Source organism: Myiozetetes cayanensis, unplaced genomic scaffold (genome assembly GCF_022539395.1).
Source record: "Myiozetetes cayanensis isolate MyiCay16 unplaced genomic scaffold, myiCay2020 scf29, whole genome shotgun sequence".
NCBI lineage: Eukaryota > Metazoa > Chordata > Aves > Passeriformes > Tyrannidae > Myiozetetes > Myiozetetes cayanensis.
Window position 1 is genome coordinate 5,702,776 of NW_026087510.1, and position 19,623 is coordinate 5,722,398.

The 19,623-nt window shown below is 46.2% G+C and overlaps 1 protein-coding gene across 6 annotated transcripts in view; it reads left to right on the plus strand.

The window, feature by feature from the left end:
* Positions 1-3,212: 3,212 nt before the first annotated feature.
* The window catches only part of NCAM1 (neural cell adhesion molecule 1), a 76,977-nt gene continuing 60,566 nt past the window's right edge, over positions 3,213-19,623 (plus strand). For 2 of the 6 annotated variants that reach the window (XM_050322994.1, XM_050322995.1), the window contains exon 1: positions 3,213-3,383. In XM_050322994.1, the coding sequence (XP_050178951.1) occupies positions 3,332-3,383 (52 nt within the window). In that variant the 5' untranslated portion in view covers positions 3,213-3,331. The remainder of the gene's footprint in view (positions 3,384-19,623) is intronic. The other 4 variants (XM_050322996.1, XM_050322999.1, XM_050322997.1 and 1 more) reach the window with 2 other exon arrangements.

A 19,623-nucleotide genomic window follows, 5' to 3' on the forward strand; every position in this document is an offset into this window, starting at 1 on the left:
TGAGATCAGTGTTGGGGCTGGTTCCAAGATAGGGAGATAAAGCATTTATGTCCTGAACGCCAAGATCCTGAATTTCTGAGCTGTGATTTTACCTCTCAGATTCTCAGTCCTGCTCCCTCATTCATTCTTGTGGCCTGTGACATCACCAGGAGAACATGAACAGCTCTGCGAGCCACGTTGTTTAAATGAGGAAAGGAAGATACTGTGATATTTTTTTCTCTATATTAAGACTTGTAAAAATAATCTGTGACAAAGAGGATATTTCAGGGGACTCTCTCTGCTTGCCTTGCCTGCCTGTGGAGAGCATTGATTTGAGGGCATTTTGCATGGTGTTGTTACCCATCATAATAAATATCCACGAAGCACAGAATGATCCCACTCTGAGCAGAGACAGTCCTGAAGTGCATTCCCTCAGTGTGCCCCTCATTATGCCCATTTTCCACCGCCTACAAATAAGGAATAAGCTATTTTGTGGCTTACAAATCTGGGTCTAATGTTTCCCCCCAGAAAATCCCAAGTAATTCCTTGCAGGCTCCCTCTCCTTAATTATGTCAACACGAGGGGTGTGGTGATGAAAACGATTCCTGGTGCTTTTTCCATCATCAGCAACACAAAACATTTGCCATTATATTGGCAGGGTTGTTACTGCATCAGGTTGGGACACTGGGATTTGACCTCCCCAGCAAATTTAGGTTGCAAACCTTTCCCCTCGAAGACTGACTACAAAACAGATCTGTCTGCTGGGTTATTTCCTTTTAGCTTGACAGCTCAGGTCCTCTCTTGACCCCACACGATGCTTTAATGTCATAGAGCCATCATGGCATAATTTGCAGTGTTTCTTGTAATAATCCTACCTCAGATACCAACCAGGATTTGGAATTAAAAAAAAAAAAAAAAAAAGGGAGGAATTCTGGCTCTAGAGAGGGGTATTTAAACAGCCTTTGCATGATGTTGAAGGTGCACATCCTCTGTGAAATGCCTGTGTGGTTAAAACTCGCTTATTCTTGTATTTGCCTAGTGGAAGTGGAATTAATCTGATAGATCCCATTGCTGCTGTTTGGAAATGTGGCAGAAAACTTGGTTCAGATTTCCTGTTCCCTCTTCATGCAAAGTACCCACGAAGTCAAAAACTGAAACTTGCAGTTCAGTTATTGATTTATGTGATTTCTCCCTTTTCATTTTATAGATTAACAAAAAGGAGTGCTTGGGCACGGCCCATAAACCTCTGTTAACGGCCAAAAAAAGAAGAAAAAAGGGAAATATTTCAGGTAATGTACTTGGAGCACCTCATTCAATTTGGATATGCTTGGGACTTGGATCTGTTGGATTTTCATCATAAAATCCATGCAGGGGGAGAGCCCGGTGTGCAGGGACTGGGGTGAACTGGGACTCAAACACAGCCCCTGGAGAGGCTGCACGAGGTTTCTCTCTGCAGATAATCAGTCCAAGATGAGGCCCTGGGCCTGCCTGGCCCGGGCAGCAGGGAAGGTGTGTTTTCAATCACAGTGCAATAAGTGATATTGTTGTTCCTTTTAGAGGAGGATTTTTTTTTTTTATGAACTGGAAAGGTGGGGGGGGAAGGGATTTCTCCGACAGAAAGGAACAAAATAAAAGAATGTGATCTGGCCTGGAATGATCCTTCAGAGCACTGACAGCAAAATCCTGGAGTGGATGTGCTGCATTAAAATATTGTTGAAATAGTGGTGTCAAGTTGTACTCAAAGAGCATTGTTCCTTTATCTAGGGAAGCATCTTCTGCCTAAATGGTTTATCCTCATCAGTTCTCTGCTAATAAAGCCTTTGTGTCATTACAAGTCCTTATGTGCTCACAACCACTCCAGGTATTTTGAATTTCACTTTAAAATAGAAACTACAATTAACCAACTAAGCCAAATTATTTAGCATGACAAAGGTCCACTTGAGCTGAAGTGCTGTTCTGCAATACAAATGAAATGAAAACACAGACTTTAGGCTACACCTGAATGAAATAAATGCTCCATTTTTTTTATTTCCCCCTGGGAACTTTTTTCCCCTCAGAGCACAGAACCCAAAGCAGGTCAGTGCCGTGCTCAGGTAAGGAGGGCTGAGATTTGAGGTCTCTTCCAACCCAAACCCTTCTGGAAATCAATGGTTAAAGTGTCTAATATATAATATATATATGATATATATGTTATACATTGATATATACTACTGACATATAACATATAGTATGTATAATTATATAAGATATATAAAGTATCTAATATATATGATATTATATGTATGATATCTTTATATATTGATATATACTATTGATATATAGCATATAGTATATGTAATATTATGTAGGATACATAAAGTATCTAATATATAATATATATTAGATATGTTTTATATTGATATATAGACTATTGATATATTACATATATGTAAATATATTATATACTATATATAATTATATATATTATAGTATATTATATATAGTGTTATATATTATATAGTTATATATTGCCATATACTATTGATATGTAATATGTTAATAATATGTTCTATATAATTATATAGTTATAATTATATAATTATATATTATAAGTTATAGATAATAATATATATTATAGTATATATAATTTTATTAATACATCATTAATATGATTATTATATATAGTATTATACATTGCATACTTTATCCATTATATATAATATATATTATATATACTATAATTATATACTATAATTATATATAGTATATATATACTATATATACTATAATGTATTATATGTATTATATATGTTATATATGTGCTTTTGTATGTTATGTACGATGTTCACGTTATTTAATAATCATGATAAGGGCGATGGTAATAATAATAAACAGTAGTAGCGTTTTATTTGTTTATTGATAGTTATTTGCTTATTTACCTATCTTTGTTTGTTTATTTATTATTATTATCGAGTGCGAGCGTCCCTGCGATCCCCGCCGTTTCTCCTCCCGCTCCGGCCGCCCCAGCCGTGCATCCCCCCACCCCTCTCTCTCCCCGCGGGGTGTGTTGGGGGGTGTCCCCCTCCCCGCCTCGCCCCCTCCCCCCCGCGCAGGGGCACTATTTCTCGCGGGCGGAAGGACACGGCGCGGGGGCGCTGGCGGAGGGATCGGCGCGGGCGCTGTCAGTGGGCGCGGGGCCGCGGCGGGCGCAGCGGCTGAGGCGGCGCGGGAGGGACGGGCAGGGACGGGCAGGGACAGCGGGCACGGCACGGGCAGGGCAGGCACGGGCAGGGACGCGCCGCGCTCGGCTCCGCCGCCTCGTCCGACCGCGGGGAAACGGCCGCTCCGGGCCGCCCGCCCGCCGCCCGCTGCCATGCTGCGCCTCGCCGCGCTGCCCTGGACCTTGGCGTTGCTGGGAGCCGCAGGTAACGGGGCGGCGGCGCGGGGCGAACAATGGGACGGGGTCGGGTGTTCCCCCTCGCCCCGCACCGCGCTCTGCCCGCCGGCTGCGGGGCCGGGTGCGGGGCTGGCTGCGGGGCTGTGACAGGAGGGGGGCTGCGAGCGGGAGCGCAGCTCCGCCGGGAGCGCACACAATGGAGCGGGGGGGATGCTGCGGGCGCCCTTGGCTGCTCGCGGCGCTCGGCGGGAGGAGGAGGAGGAGGAGGAGGCGGCGGTGGCGGTGCGGTGGTGTCGTTGTGTCGTTGTCGCGCCGGGTTCATTGTGGATGTCGAGGATGCTCCGAGCCGCCCCTCCCGCCCGGGAGAGCGCGGCGCAGGGAGGGGATGCGGTGGATGCGGGAAGGGCGGGGGGGAGAGGGAATTGAGCGGCTGGAATAATAGCGGCGGGGGGGAAAAAAGGAATAAGGGGAAAGGAAAAAAAAAAAGAAAGAAAGAAAGGAAGGAGGGGCGCGGGCGCCGCCGTTGTGGAGCGGCAGCTGGGCGCGAGCGGCGGGGGCCCGGCCGATGGGCGCGGGGGCCCCGCCGGTGGCCGCTCGGGAGCCGCCGGTACCGCCCCGGCAGCGGCAGGTGGGCTGGGGAGCCGCCACACCTGCGCCGGCCCCGCCCCGGCGCGTCCGTCCGCCGGGATGCATCCCTGGGGCATCCGTCCGTCCATCCATCCATCCATCCGTCCGTCCGTCCATTCATCCATCGCTCCCCGAGCCCCGCGCTCCGCGCTGTCCGCCCTCGCCAGGGAGTGTTCCCACAGCCCTTCTGCGCCCGTTCCTGCCTCTGCCAGCGCTTTTCCCCCCCTGTGCTGTCCTGCAGCTCGTCAGCCCCTTCCTCCGCCCCACCCCGCACCCGGCCTGGCCTGAAGCACCCGCACGGGTTGTCTGTGCCCATCGCCCCTTCAAAAATCGCGTCTGTGCCCCGCAGCCCCTCTGGGCTCGTTGTGGAGCTGCCCCCCAGCTCTGCCTGTGATCCCCGGTGCCCTGCGGGGTCCCCGCCGTCCCGGGGTGCCCCGTGCCTGTTGTTGTGCCCTTGCCGTGTACCCAGCGCTGCTCATTCGCCAGCCCTCGCTGCCCGGCTTCTCCTCGCCCCTTCCCTCAGCGCTTCTTTTCCCTCCATCGCTCCCCTCGCCGAGGATTCTTCCTCTCCCTGAGCGATCCCTTCTGCCGTGGCTCCCTCTACTCCCGTAGTAGCGATCGCTGCCGTGCGGCTCCATCCCAGCCCCCGTGCCGATGGACCATCGCCACCGGTGCGCTCTAAACCCGAGCCACCTGTTTAACGTGGGCACAGCACCCATCCTCAGCGATGCACAGCCCTCCCGGGCTGCTGTGGAGCTTCCCTTTAATTAAAAAAAAAAAAAAAAAATTGCTGCTTATTAGAGGGGCTGTATGACAGATAAAGGGGGTTGTGTGCCCGTTTGCAGCAGTTCTTCCCCATATCCAGCTCTGCATCTGGCTCGGCCACACCCTCCCGTCCCCATCCCTGCACATTCCTGATCTCACCCGTTCGGAGATGCCAGACTACGATCTGTGATTGCACAGCCCTCGCCTCCCTGACACATCCACACAGGCTTTCTCGGCTGTGGGAGGGGAGAATAAAGCAATTTTTTTTTTACCCGGGGAAATAAATAGGAGTAAGCAAAAGAAAAATTATCTGCATATCATCTGTTGCCCCACTCAAATACATGTTTATCCAATAATAATAATTATGAATATGCAGAGTGCCTAGGGAGCTGCACAGCTGGAACTGTTAAATCAGCATAAAATGGAGAACACAAAAACCAAATAAAATATTAAAAAGCTAGAACAAAGCAGCAGCAGTGTTTATGGTGAGAGCAGCACCCAGCACTCCAGCTCTGCTTTCCACCCTCAAGGATGCTCTGGGTGCCTTTTTTTGCCCAGCTGATCTCACTGGGCTGTGATGGGGGAGAAAGGGCTTTGCTTTGGTTGTGCTGTAGGAGGAGGTGTCAGTGAACAGGGGGAGCAGCTCTAATTGTGCTCATAAAGAAACCCCAACTACAGCCAAAATGTCAGAGGAGGCAGCAGTCGATGGCTGTAGTGAGGAATCCCTGAAGAGCGTGTTGTCTGAGCCACAGTTGTGGGCTGGGTGCAGAACAAAAGTGTGCCTTTATGTCTTTTAGGATAATTCCATGGTTTGTATGTATCCCCGTGGCCTGAGATAGTGATGATTTATTTAGTCTGCGGTTAAATTAAAATATTCCGTGATAATTTCGGGGCTGATTTACAGACACAGCAGATGGCTCATCTCCTTTCATGTACATCCTGAGAACTGGTTTCTTAAATAATAGAGTATTATGTATAAACGTTATCCTCTGAACCTGAAAATTCCTGACTTGACTGTTGGGGTTTTTTTAGTGGGTTGTTTTTTTGTCGTTTGTTTTGTTGTTGCTGTTTGTTGTGGGTTTTTTAAAGACATTTAATATATTAGCAATTTAAGGAATACCCAGTTTTAAGTGTTAAAGATTGTGGCTGCTCTCCAGGCTGGAATTGCCTTCACTTTTCTTGGCTCATCTCCAGAATCATAAATTTTAACGATAGACTTTCCTGCCACGGGGTTTAAGTGATTGGATCCTTGTTGATGGAGACTGGTGCGGTTTTTGTGTGGGTGGGTGGGGAGGGGTTGCTTGTTTGTTTGAGGGTTGGGAGGGGGGTAATGCCATGGATTTCCTCCGCTGGCTGCTAGGGAAGCAGAACCAATTGCTGGGGGAGGAGGAGGGGATCCTGCATCTGCTGCCATCAGTCTGCGAGGCACAGGGAGATTGCTTCGGTGAGAGACAAAAGCACATTTTATTTTCTCAGTTCCAAGGCCATCCTGCGTTTTATCCTCATTATTGAACACCCCTGGTGACGCTGTTTATATAGAGAATGCAAATTCCATTTTTTTGGGGGTAGGTTTTCCCGTGTGGTGTTTGGTTTGCAGGGCTGTTCCATTCCACTGTGGCTGGATCTATCAATGACAATTCTGGCGTGCTCTGAACTCCCAACGTGCAAATAGTAAACCAGACATGATGGAGTTCCCAAGATGCCTCTGGGAGCAGGCTGGGAGAATTTGTCTTCATTGGAAGTGTCGTGGCTTTCACCCAGGGAACATCAGAAGAATTCAAGTAGGGGTTATGACTGTTTTTCAGGTGCAGTGAGGAGAAGGCATCTTTGTCGCCTTCCCAATGTTGTACCTTCACAGAGATCGGAGATGCGAGAGAAAATAAGCAAAGCGACTCAACTGTGGCGATAAAAGTTGGAAAACAGCGAGGAAGCAAAATTGCGGTGCTTGTTTGTCTTGCTTTGTGTCAGACAAACAAAAAGGGGAGAATGGGAACAACTTGGCCGAGGGTGTGTCTGCGAAGGGAACTACAGCTCCCAGGCATCTCCACTCTCCTGGATGGGCCCTTTGCGCATGTTTTCCTAGGAATTAATGTACCGCTTTTCATCACAACAGTCCCGGAGGGAGAGGGGGGGTGGGGGGAAAAAAAAAAAAAAAAAAAAAAAAGAGCCACCAGGCAAATAGACTTTGAGCCGTAAAAATCACAGAAGCAAATTTGAAGGTCAGATGCGTGCTGGCTGCGGCTCCTTTTGTTTAGGAAAACCCATTAGGGCGGTGGAAAGCCCTCGGTGCCGCTGCAAAGGGATGTAAATGAGGTGGGTTTGGCGGCGGGGCCATTGTGCCCTTTCAGCTCCCGGTGTTGAAATGCAGCTGCTCATTAGGGGCGATGCCTTTTGAAGTGACCGGGAGAGCCAAATGGCAAAGCAGGGCGGGCACGGCACAGCGCTGGGGAGATTGGACCCAGGGTTTGGTTTGCAGTGGAGGAAAAACAGAGAGAAATCAAGGAGAAGCTTCAGATTAAAATAATAGCTTAAAGTCCAGTAGCTTCCACTAGCCCTGAGATGATGCAAAGGGTAAAAGAGAGAAAAGTGCCATGAGAAATCTTGTGCCAAAGCACGTGGAGGTGTCCAGGGCAGATGATGATGTGTGTGAAGATGCTCAGGGCCACCTGACAGCTTCATGAGAGCATTTTCTTGGGCCCTGTTACAGGCTTTGACTCTTGAATTTGCTGCCCTGTGTAATGGCAGGGGTAAAGCCCTAAATCTGTGAATCTGATGCAAGAAAATTAAGTTTAGGCTGGAGACAGTAATGTGAGACGTGCTGTGGTTGATCCATCATCTATTTGCATCCTGGATCTTGTGACAAGGCAGACAGAGATCCCTGGATGTGTTGGGAGAACTGGGAGGTGCTTGATTTATTACTGTCTTGGTGGAATGACGTGGAAAATATTTTGGGAATCCGTTGGAATGGTTAATTCCTTAGAATGGGGAGCCCATTTGGCTTATTTTGGGTTCAAACAAACAGCCCTCACCTTGTGAGGTCGTTGCTGGCCAGCACAGAATGCCCAGAGAGAAACTCTTGCCTGGTTTCACTGGTCCAGAATTGCCTTTTTCGTGCTGTCTTGAGTGAAAATATTTATGCTTTCTTTGCAAAATATTTGTGTTTAAGGCTGTTCCCACCACTGGGTCTCTGTGAATCAGGGTGGGCACTTTTCACAGTCAGGTGAATTGTCATGTGAGGCCACAGGACAAAAACATCCATGGACTTGGTGGAGAGAGTGCAGTGAAAGGACTGGAGCATCTGTACTGTGGGGAGGATCACACAGGGGCTGAGGCTGCACAGAGAGAAGCCCCCAAGGGATGTTGTTGTGGATAAACACCTGCTGGGAAGGAGTGAAGACAACCAGGCTCTCCTGGGGGGGCCAGGACAGGACGAGACACAACGGGCACAAAGTGGAATACAGGAAACCCTGTCTGAACGTGGGAAACAGAACAAACCCCCCCCTCTTGGGATTTTTGTTTAGCTGACCCCTGGAACAGGTTGGCTGGAGAGACTGGCATGTAAAACCCACCTGCACATGCTCCTGGATAACCTGTTGCAGCTGATCCCTTCTTGGACTGGATGATCTTGAGATCCAACTCAATTATTCAGTGATTTCAGTGCAGCAACTCTTATAAAAATAGTTATAACGGACACTTATTTAAATATTTAATGTACTTCTTTTGTTCGTATCAGTGATGTGTATCAACCTTGAACATTTAAGATAAATGAGAATGTTAATTACTGGCTGCTGGTTTATTGTTAATAATTTACCGTGTTGACTGACTTGAAATATAATCCCAAAGACACGAATGGGAGTGTTTGAACTTGTGTGAAAAGGTTGGGAAGTGTGTGAAATAAAGGGTTAGATGGAGAAATGAGTCAGTTAAACATATTCAGGCTACATTTTGGGCAGAGTAGGATTTGTCTTGCTTGGAATGGGAGAGACCTGGCTGGGCTGTACATGGAATGTGGAGTTGACCAGGTGGTAAATCATGAAAAATAGTGATGAAGATTTTAGGCAATGGAAATCCAAATGTGTCTCCGGATTTGAATGGGCTTTTCCATATGTTTCATCTCTTGTCTGAAAAGCAACTGTATAAAAAACCACTTTAAATGTTACATGAACATATTCAGGCAGAAGTCAGTTAATTGTCCCCGAAATTAAATTGTGAGGTTGTAAAATTTCCTGTTTTATGAAAAAGAAAACCCTGAACGTTTCTCCAAAATAAAAACAAGTGCAGTTCTTTGCAGTGAGTTCCAACTGCAGCCTTTTTAACATGAAGATTGATGTGCATTAAGCATTCAAAAATTTAAATCCTGTTTCTTCCAGCGCCTTCATATCTGGGATGTTCAAGGCTGCATTTCAACGTGATACAAAAGATGAACAGCCAGTTTGGGTGGTGTTTACACAATATTGGCAAATTGGGCCCTTAATGTGCGGTATTATTGCATAATCTGATGTTGAGAATAAACAGCGGCAATAATTGAGGGAACCTCGGAATCTGGAGATGCTTGTTGGTGGTTCTTCAGAGCCCACAGAGAGCAGCCTGTCTTTGCATATTAATCACCCTTTCAAAGGAAGTTTGCCTTATTTGCATTGTGTGTGCTCTGAGCAGGCCCACAGTGTGGCTGGGAGAGGGGGGGACACTGGAATTGTTGTTCTCAAAAGGGGTTTTTATTCCATTCAAGTGGCAAGGCTGAATGCGGGAGAATCGAGGCAGTGTTTGGGGGAAGAACAGCCCCTTTTGGGGTTGGGTTTCATGTGGAAACCCAGGGTTGAGGGTCTGGGCAGTGACTCACCCTCGTGGTGTCACAGTTCGATGTGCCAGTGGATCTGGGGCTTATCTGGAAATTGAGGCTTGAAACAAAATATTTTTGCCTTTGAGCCCCTCTGGAAAACATGTGGGAGATGTAAACACTGGGGAAATGTTCAGGCTGTCTGAACCCTTTATCCCTGGGGATAACAAGGTTTCTCAGGCTGCATCACTGCTCTGGTAATGGGGTTTTTACATTAATTCACCTGTTCCTTTTGGAGCCACGTGAGGTGATGTGCTAATGAGCTGCAACCTTTGTATGAAAAGAAATCCAGGAAAGGTGAGCTTTTGGTTACTGTGCCATGAGTCATCCTTGTATAAACCAGGAATGTGTCTGACAGCCTCAGAAAACCCTAAAAACTCTTTCTTTTCAGGTTCTGAAACATGAACTTTAGTGACCAGCAGAGGTGTTTTGATCAGTGATGGCTCATGAACTGTTTGGCTTGGTGTTGTGAGAGATGCACAGATAAAAGATGCATGTGTGTAAATGCATATATATGTGTGTAGGACACTCTAGGGGCGGTTTTCTTTTGGCTCAGTGAGGAGGAAATTGCAAATTGAGCCCGTGTTTGCGGCGGTTTGAAACAGCAGCAACAGGTGAAATCTCCTCTGTGCCTGGGGTGATTTGTTTCTGCTGAGGGCAATGGAGAAATAAAGACTTTAGTTGGGAACTGCCGTTCAGACAACTCGAATAACCCCCCTGTTCTTCCCAAACGCCGAGATGTTATCGGGGGTGGTGTTCGGTCAATAGTATTGAGCCAGGCTGGTTGCTGCAGTCCTCGGTCTCCCTTTGATTTTCCTTGTCTCATCAACCACTTGGGCATATTTTCTTACACGGCAATCATTTTGTTCTGCTGTAAACTGTCAGATAGTTTCCTTTTGGTGTGCAATTCCAGAGTGAGCCAGGAGGTTTTTAGGAACGGTTATCCCAGGGCTCAAGAGAGCAGAACAGTCTCGAGTGTTGCTGTTCTGGCTGGGCTGAGGTTGATTTTAGCTTGGAAAGGTCTTTGCAGAAATGAATCACTGGGCCGGAGATTTTGGTGTCTTTGTTGTTTCTCTCTGTACTCAAAATGGTATTTTCAGTGGATTTTCTTGTTGTGGATGTGAGGAATTTTTGTGTGAATAATGCAAGAGGACAGGAAGAGAATTCTCGTGACAAATGTTCATTTTATTGTATTTTCATGGGAACTGTTTGGTTTACAGTGTATGTGTGCAGCTGGGTGTGTTGTGGGGTGGCAACTGATGGGTTTTTGTGATGTATCAAAGCTCTCCCCGTGTGTCACTGAGGTCACCACACCTACAGTGCAAGGGAAACCCCAAACCATCAGTGCAACGCACTTTGCATCACTTGGAGCACTTATTTCCTCCCTATTTTCACATAAAGCACTCGCAGTGTTTGGAGGTGAAGTGTAGGAGCAAACAATACATCCAGCCAATGTTGGTGTTCTCTTTCCCTTTAGCTGCCTCAGTATTGTTATGTAATTAATATTAATTGTTGAGTCGTTGTGGAAGGTTATGATTAAACACAGCACTCAGTGCACACCTGGGTGTGCTTTGAAAGCCTGGCAATAACCATTTTGAAACTTGCTCTCTAGTTGTGGGTGTAAATAACACACAGCAACGTGCATAAAACATCTTTGTGCAGCTCAGGATGTGTGCAAAATACATAGGGTATCGGCTAAATATAATTTTTTGGGTGCTTAATTTTGTATTTTTCAGTGTGTGAACAGTGAGAGAAAGTCATCAAACACTTGTGTGCAGCGTTTTAGAAAAACACAATCAGCAGCTGCTTGTCCAAGTCACTTATTAAATTATTCTAAGCCTGCAGAAATCAAAAGAACAGAGACAGGAACTGTGTTTCAGTGTCGTGTTTTCAGCAGATAATCCCTCAGAAGTATAACATGCTTTTAGGGGTTGTGAACAGACTCACAGAATTACTCCATAGTCCCCTAAATCCTTTTGGAGTTTAATCTCCTCATGATCTGTGGGATGCAACTTGAAGGCATTTAGCGTTTATTATTTACTCCCCAGTGCTTGGTGTTTGTCAGGACTAAAGCAGGCACGTTGGAACATGGATAGAAAATCAGCTGTGTGTCTGTGTTTATTATGGACACAGCCTGCAGGGTGCTGAGAAAGCTGCTGGAACTGAAAACCTTCCTGAATGCCACCAGGAGGAACAAATCCTTGGCCTGCCAGCTGAGTTTTGCTTAAGAAAACTCATTGCCTGTAAGAGGAGGGATGGCACATAGAGATTTAATGTCACCTTGAGCCACTTCTGGCTTTGCCATTGGGTTTAGCTCTGTCATTTCTCTCCCTTTCTGTGTCATGGAATCCAAATGATTCCTGTCTGGGTGCTTGGAAATGGGTATTTCTGTTGGGAGGGTGCTTTTGTTCCTGGCAAAGGAATGGGTCTTGTGCCCAGGTTGCTTCGGCACAGGAGGGAAAATGCTGCACTTGGGGTGTGCAAAGCCTTTCTCACCCCAGGGACAGTCACAGGTGATGTCTAGGACTGACCTGGAGGTGGGGAGGGCTCACCTGTCCCTGGGCAGCTTCCCTGAGTGAAGAGCGACATAAATCTGCAGAATGGCCATTTGTTTTTAACCAGGTGAGTTGAAACGAACTGTGGTGGATCTTTCTGGGGAAAAACCAAACAAACCAACCAAAAAACAACAAACCCCAAGGCTTTAATTGAAAGATGGGAAAAATTGCCTTGTGGGGAAGCGTTTTGCCCACCCAGGAGCTGCCCTGCTGTGGGTGGGGAGGAGGATTCACCCAGCAGAGCTGTGCAAACAGTGATCTCCTCCTTGCCTCAGCTCCCAGCACTGGTGGTGTTTCAGCCAATCTGTCAACGTCTTGTAGTATTTCACACTCGGTTCTGTTGTAGGAACGCAAACCACCTTCTCTTACACCCAGCAAATGTGAACATCAGCGAGGCACTGAAGGAGCTCCTTCCTCAGAATTGCCTGTGCTCGGTGTCTGTGCCAGGAGAAAACTTGCAGTGTAGCAAAGGGTTTCCACTGGGCTCTTTATGGAACAGCTGACACTTTCTGAAGCAGTTCTATTTCCATTAGTTCACGAAGTGGACATTGAATATTCAGGTTATCAGGCACCTTTTGCACTTGGAGCAGAAGAACACCTAAAGTGTGTTTAACTTTCAGGGAGCAAACACACTGCAAATATTTGTCCTTTTATCAACAACAATCATTGAGTTTTGCTTATATAACAATGGTAGAAGTATTTAGACACAAGCTTGTTTGTTTACCTCATTTTATTGGGGAAAATAATAACTTCTGGTAAATGAGAGAACTCTAAAGGGTTGTTTCTTTTTAACAGGTAAAGAAGAGACTGAACATGTCAGTTCTCTATAGCTGAAAGTCCTAATGAGGATTTCAAAACTTATTTTGGTTAAAAGAAACTATCTGTAGATGAAGAATACTTATTTGATGAAAAAGGGCCTAGATTTAAATGACCTCACAAACCAAATGTGGACCAGCCTGACCGTTTTTGTTGTGGTTGTCCATGAATTTAAGGTTGTTTTCCTGTGGCTTCCTAGCTGCAGTCACTCTGGCAGGTCTAGGGAATGATTAGTGCCCTATTCCAAAGCTTCTGTGTATTCCCAGTAGTTGTTTTTCATCAACCTAAATTGGTGCATACAAAGCAGACTTGAGATAAAAATAGCAAATCCCACCCTCCCTTATTTTGTGCGTTCAGGTCCTGCATTATTTATGGCTTTCTGCAGTGTCCTTTGTGTACAAATGCAGTTGTGATTTATTATTTATTGGGACAAGCAGAAGTAGCTCCCAGTATTAAAAAACCCCAAAGATAAAGGTATTTTCTTATCAGGTGAATGGTTTTCTTATCTCCTTTTCCTTGAAGATTGCAGTGAGTGGTGGGAGCAGAGGAATTCAGCTGGAGTGGTGAGTGAAAGCAGTGCTGCTGATTCCCTTGGAATTTAGCACTTTAAATGGATTAGGACTAAAAATACCCCTGCCTGGCATTGCGTCACGCCCGGGAGCCTTTTAAAGTATCTGCATTTACATGTTTGCTGTCAATTCCAAACCATTCCCACGTCGGAGCTCTTTGGGAATCAGGATGCTGCACAGTGCTGGGCGTGCTGTCCAATTCAGGGTGGATTGCTGGAGCCCAGACCCAGCACTCTGGGACAGAAAAGGTGATCTTTGTTACATCCAGGCTGTGTCATTCACTCCCCGGGGGATTTGGGAGCTTTAACAAGAATTAACCTTTTGGCACTTTGGGTCAGGGTGGGGTCTTGGAGCATCTTGACCAGTTGTTGATCAGTTCTGCTGCCAGCTCCAGCCAGAGCTCCTGTTTTGTCACTTGGTGAAATGTGGGAACGCTGTTCTGGCTGGGGATGTGCTCCTGCCTGTCACCACATCAACAGAAAATGGCATTTTAACACTGGAAATGGAAATAACCGTGTTTTTGCTTTTCTGAAAGCCTGGGACTCCTTTACCACAGCTGAGGGTGCTTTGATTGATCTTGTGTTCTGTTTGGACAAACTTCACCTTCACATGGCAATGGAATGATGTTGGAGCCCTTGTAGAGGGGCTGAAACAGAGAAATACATCATCACACACTACTAATTGGGGTTTTTGTTAAAGGAGGTGTGATGGTACCACTATGTCAGACATCCTCAGGCATTCTTAGTTTCTGAACTGCTGAGAAAAGGGTTATAAATCCATGCATTCTTTTTGCTTTATACTGAATATTTCTGTTCATTTTTGGCCCATGTTTATTGTGACGTAATCTACATGTTCAGTAGCTCTAAAGATGGGTCTCTGCTGATGTTTCAGGTGTGTTTTGGGGCTTAGGTGATGCTTCTGCAGGTTTCCAGAAGGTGAGGAGGAGTGCAGTGCAGTGTTCCACGGATGGATTTGATTGATCAGCTCTGAGCAGTGCAGGGAAGGGTTTTTGGGTTGTGTCTGCTTCCATCTCATCAAGGCGTTCACAGAGGTCGTAAATCAAAGCCAGGTAAGATTTGGGAGCTGTTGTGGTCCAGGTTAACATTTTGGACTCCACTAGATGGCACTGATTTATTGTGCTGTTGATAAAAAAAGAACACCAAATGCAGTTTTGTGAATTAGAGAGGGAGGGTTTTATTTCTGGAGCAGGAACCATAAATAAGGTGATGAGGATGCTGAATACTTATCTGCTTGTCACATATATTTATATATATTCCTTCATGACCCCTTGCTTTTGAAGTGAAGTGGTGAGCTGATATTTTGGGTGGGATGGATGAGCAGTTACTGAGAGCTGCTGCTTGAGGGAGGCATCAGTAATTTCATCTCTTTTGCCTCTTTTCTGCATTTTCTGTGCCATCAGATGGCACCAGGAACGCCCAAGGCCTGGCTTTCAAGGCAGTGCAGGAGCTGTGCTGCTCAGCATTCAGGATGCTAATGAGGATGAGTGTTGAGGAAGGCTTTGTTCCACCGAGCCTCCTTTCCTCCGGGATGAGGGGGAGCTGTGAGCAGAGCTGCCGTTTTACCTCGGCTGACTCTGCAGCCAGAGCTCGTGGGTGTTTTAATCTGGTGCCAAAGAGATGGAGCCTCTCTCAGATGGGTGTCTGAGTCACAGGGAGGGTGCAGGGCCATCTCCCCGTAAAGTGCAGGCTGGGGGTGTGTTCCCTTTGTCTCCCTTTCCAGTGATTTGGAAGGAATCGATCTTCCCAGGGAACCGGGCTCCTTTTGCCACCGGCAGGATCTGCTTTCTGGTTCCACCTGGATAAATGGATTTTTGAGAACTTCCTCGTGTCAGATGTGGCTCCACGTGCCTGGGAACAGCCCGTGTGTCCCCAGGGCTGCTGGGGCCGGGTGTCCTTTGGATAAATCACAAATCTAATCGTGAATCAGCCTAAAAAAGGGGATTTCCTGGAGCGGCTCTGGGTGTGTTGGGTTTGTTCTGGGGGATAATCAGAGCCGAGGGAGGTGGGCAGGGGGTGGCTGATGAGCACAGGCTCTGTTTTCCAGAACAGAAGGTGGAACTGGAATTTATTATCTGCCGTTCTTTGCAAGCAGATGGAAAACACTCTGCTCATGAATTTGCAAGGGAAAGGATTTTGGAAGCAGGCTTTGCATGTGTCCTTCCCCCTTTTTATTTGCCATCCTTAAATCCTTCCTTGCTATTGGAAGTGAACTGGGGGGGGGGGGTTCTGAGCCCTGTTGTTGAGGTGGAGAACTGGGAGAAGAAGTCCCCAAACCATCCAACCTGCACGTGCTAAACAGATGGAAGAGCTGTGGATAAAACAAGAACGGCCGAGGATTCTCACCGTACAATTTGCATTTTTTAACTCTACCCTGGAGGTAACAGTCTCAGGAAGAAGGGGGAGTTGTTAAGGCTGAAGATGCCACGAATTTAGGAAATGAGCTCTTGAGTAACTGGCACGTGCGTGTTGGAGTCGGGTTTTATTTGTTTGTAGCATTTTTCAAGGGGGCAATTAATTAAGTTGATTATTTGTTTTGTTGGTTTTTCTCCCTTAAGTGAATGTTAAGACAGGTAATTCTCACCCTGCGAATGACAAGGAGCTGACTCCAGGTCTGCCTTGACTGAGTTCTGCTGGAGATGGAGTGCAGATAAGAGCGCTTGGGAATTAAGGATTTGTTCCTTTTGGCAATTAAGTGCCCTCTGGGTGTCTGCCCTGGGGTCTTCAGGCTGTGATGGGGCATTGCAGAAGCTCCTAAAGGCCACAAAATATACCAGTTGTATACAAGCAGCAGCCTTTATGATTGATTACTGTTGTGATTTTATTTTTTGGGGTGATTTTTATTATTTAATTTTATTTTGTTCTAATTTGTAAATTGTTGTACTGTTGCTGGTAACTCTGGTAGGATTTTTCTCTACTGCAGCATAAGAAGCCTTCCGAAGGCAGTTGGAGGTGTGGAGTGAGCCAGATGGTTACTTAACCTAAATCCTCAGAATTCCCTGAGGACACCAGGCCCTGGCTGCTCCCTGGGGAGTCTGAGCTCCTTCAGCTGGGCTGGGGCTGCACTGAGGCCATGGGAGCACTTTTGGAATGTGCAGCTGGTCCATGTCAGCACCTGGAGGGCTGAAACATCCCCAGCTATGGAGCTTGGGGGGGAGGTGGTACCACAAATCAGGGACCTCCTGATTCCTGGGCACGTGGAACTGCATCCCAAATGGCACTTGGAGATTTCTGTTGGCAACTCCAGTGAATGTGTGTTTGAGTTTTCCTTCTAATTAAAAAGAAGAAGAGTATATTATGAATGTTGACAATGGATGAAGCAGAGAAATCCTATTTTCATGCATTTCCATTGTAGTGGAAGGCCTTGATACCACCACTTGTACTCCATCATTTTCATTTGTAGGACACTGTATATATATTACAGTGTATTTCCATCATTTCAGAGGCATTCTGTGAGGCTCTGACTTGCTATTTCTGTCTTCCATCATCAGAGATCACATCATCCTTTTTTCTTCCCCTGCCCCTTGGAAGCAGCAGCAAAGGGCAGATGACAATGCACTCATTTCCCATTGCAGGTTGAGCAGGTCCCGTATTTCCCGATTCATGACAGATTTCTGCTCCAGAATTTGAAACCCAGGGGAGAAATGGAGCTGCCATTTCCAGTGAGTCACATCCAGGCAGGAGCTGCCTCGTTCTGTGCTGTTTGGAGGGGGGCACAGCCCGTTTTTGCTCAGTGGGCAGTGTATTTAAGGGGAGGAGCTCACAGCTGAGAGGTTTCAGGGAGTGCCATCGCCCGTGCTCAGATAAAATTCCTCTCTTTCTCTCTGGTCTTTCAGAGAACATGCCCATGTTTTCCTGGGGGATTTGATGAAGTCCACAGGTCAGAAAGTGTGGAGAGGACTGGGTAATTCCCTCCTGGTTTGTGCATGTGAATGGATCAGTTGGTTAATGACGTGTTCATAACTCGTGTTTAGGGCTGGGGAGGGGGTAATGAAAGCACCATCACAGTGGTTTGGGTTCATTCTTGGAGATGGCATAAAATGACAGCAGAAGGTTTTTCTTTCTCTTCTCTCACTAAACGGTCCATTACTCCCCTAATACATCCAGTAATTGTGGCTAATTGAAGCTTAAAAACACATTCTTATTTATATTTCCAGCAGTAATAATTTTTTCCCCCCCAAGCCCAGTGAGTCATGTTCTCAGAGGGGTTTGTTGCTGTTCAGTGGATGACAGAATCCCTGCTCTCAGCCGTGGAGGAGATCCCACATTGCTGTGCCATCTGTTACCAAACTTTGCGAGTTTGTTTTTCCCAGTTTGCAGCAATTTGAGGCAGAGCAGGGGAAACAGAGCAGGTGATTAAAAGTGCAATTCCAGTGGGATTTCAGTGCTGCAAAACCACGGGGGTGATGAACAGAAGAGGATGAGGATCTGGCTTGGGGGTTTGTGTGTCCATCAGCCTCTCACAGGAGGTGATTTGACTCAAATATTCTGACAAAACCTGCAGATCCCTCGCTGTATTTACCCTCTCATTAACCAGTTTCATTTTATTTTATATTTTGGAAATTGTGTCTTGCTGTTATTGCAGCTCATTATCTCTGTTCTGCTGAAGTGGAGGGTTGGGATGTCCCAGGAGGTCCTGGCTGATAACAAAATCACCTTGCATGTTAGTTCTGATTCCCCAGCAGCCTCCTGAGTGCATTTTTTAATGAGCTCACCCAGTAGAAAGCTCCATTGTTCTCCACACAAACAGTTGTTGGCTTGTGCTGGTTCAGAGGTCTCTGCTTGGGCAGAACTCTGTGCTTCTGTGGGACTTGTCATTTGGCTTTGGCATTTTCTGCAACAGATGCAAGAAGGAAAAGAAAAAAATCCTCAAAATACATATTTAATTGTTTGTGTGTTAGTGATGTGAAGCTTCCACTTTATTATTTGGTCGAGACAGTCTTTGGAGTTTTGAGGAAGCTCAGTCAGAACAAGAATCCCCTGTCATTGATGGGGCTGATTTTAGGAATAAGTTGATTGGGCGTGAAGTACATAAATACTGCTCCAGAGCTGAAGTGATCTTTGGGTCATTTTTAGGAATTCTGTCTGCAAATTTTGGCAAACAATCCACTCTTTTTAGACGTTCCACTGGATTTATAATGTGGTGACTACTGGGGCTCCTCACAGACACACCCTTAAGCCTTTTGTTTTCAAATAGCCTTGATTGTTTTTATTTATTGATATTATTTGTTATTACTAAAAGGAGTAATACATTTATTATGAGCTGTGAGCAATCTCCTCCACGTATTTTCTGGGGGAAGAGCAGCCTGGAAGTTCTTCATATTCAACTTCTCACCTGATGGATGTGTCAGTGACAATCACAGATCTACCTGCGATTGTCATATCAATTAAACTGTGGCTGTTCTGCCCCAGGTAAGATATTATTAGCTGTGCTGAGCATCCAATCCACCCAAATCCAGCAGCTAATCCGCTTGTTTGAAGATCATTTTAATTCTGCCCGGTGTCAGAAGTGTGTTTGTTGGCATTTCTGTGTGTTGGGTGCGCTCTGATTGTTTTGGTTCGGCGTTCTCCGAGTGCAGGAGGTGATGTGCTTTAGTCACAGGGAAATCACCGACGGTGTGCAGCTGTTTTTTAAAATAAGGGCTTGCAAGTCTCAGTGGGTCAGCTGCCCTGCATCCGCAGCTGGCTCCGGCTGTCTGCTCTGGGACGAGAAAAGGGGATATCCCAGGAGGGACAATTTCCACCTGCACTGGTTCTTGGTGGTTTTCTGCTCCTAAAAATGAAATTACAGCTGGAAGCATCTTGTTTGCACTTTATCACTGTGAAAGCACAATTCTGTTCTGCACCTCTGGGCAACCATCTGCAAAGGCTGATACTGGAATAATGCAATGTTCTTATGAGCCTTGAATGTGTTGTCTCTCCCTGTCCTTGGATACCTTGTTAGACACAGCTGTTAACACCTTTTATAACCCTATTAACCCTTTTTACAACATTTTCTCTAGATTGTGTGTTACTCTGTTGCTCAGAGAAGCTGAGACAATCTTTATATCGAGATACAAATGTATCAGCTACTTCTTCAAAA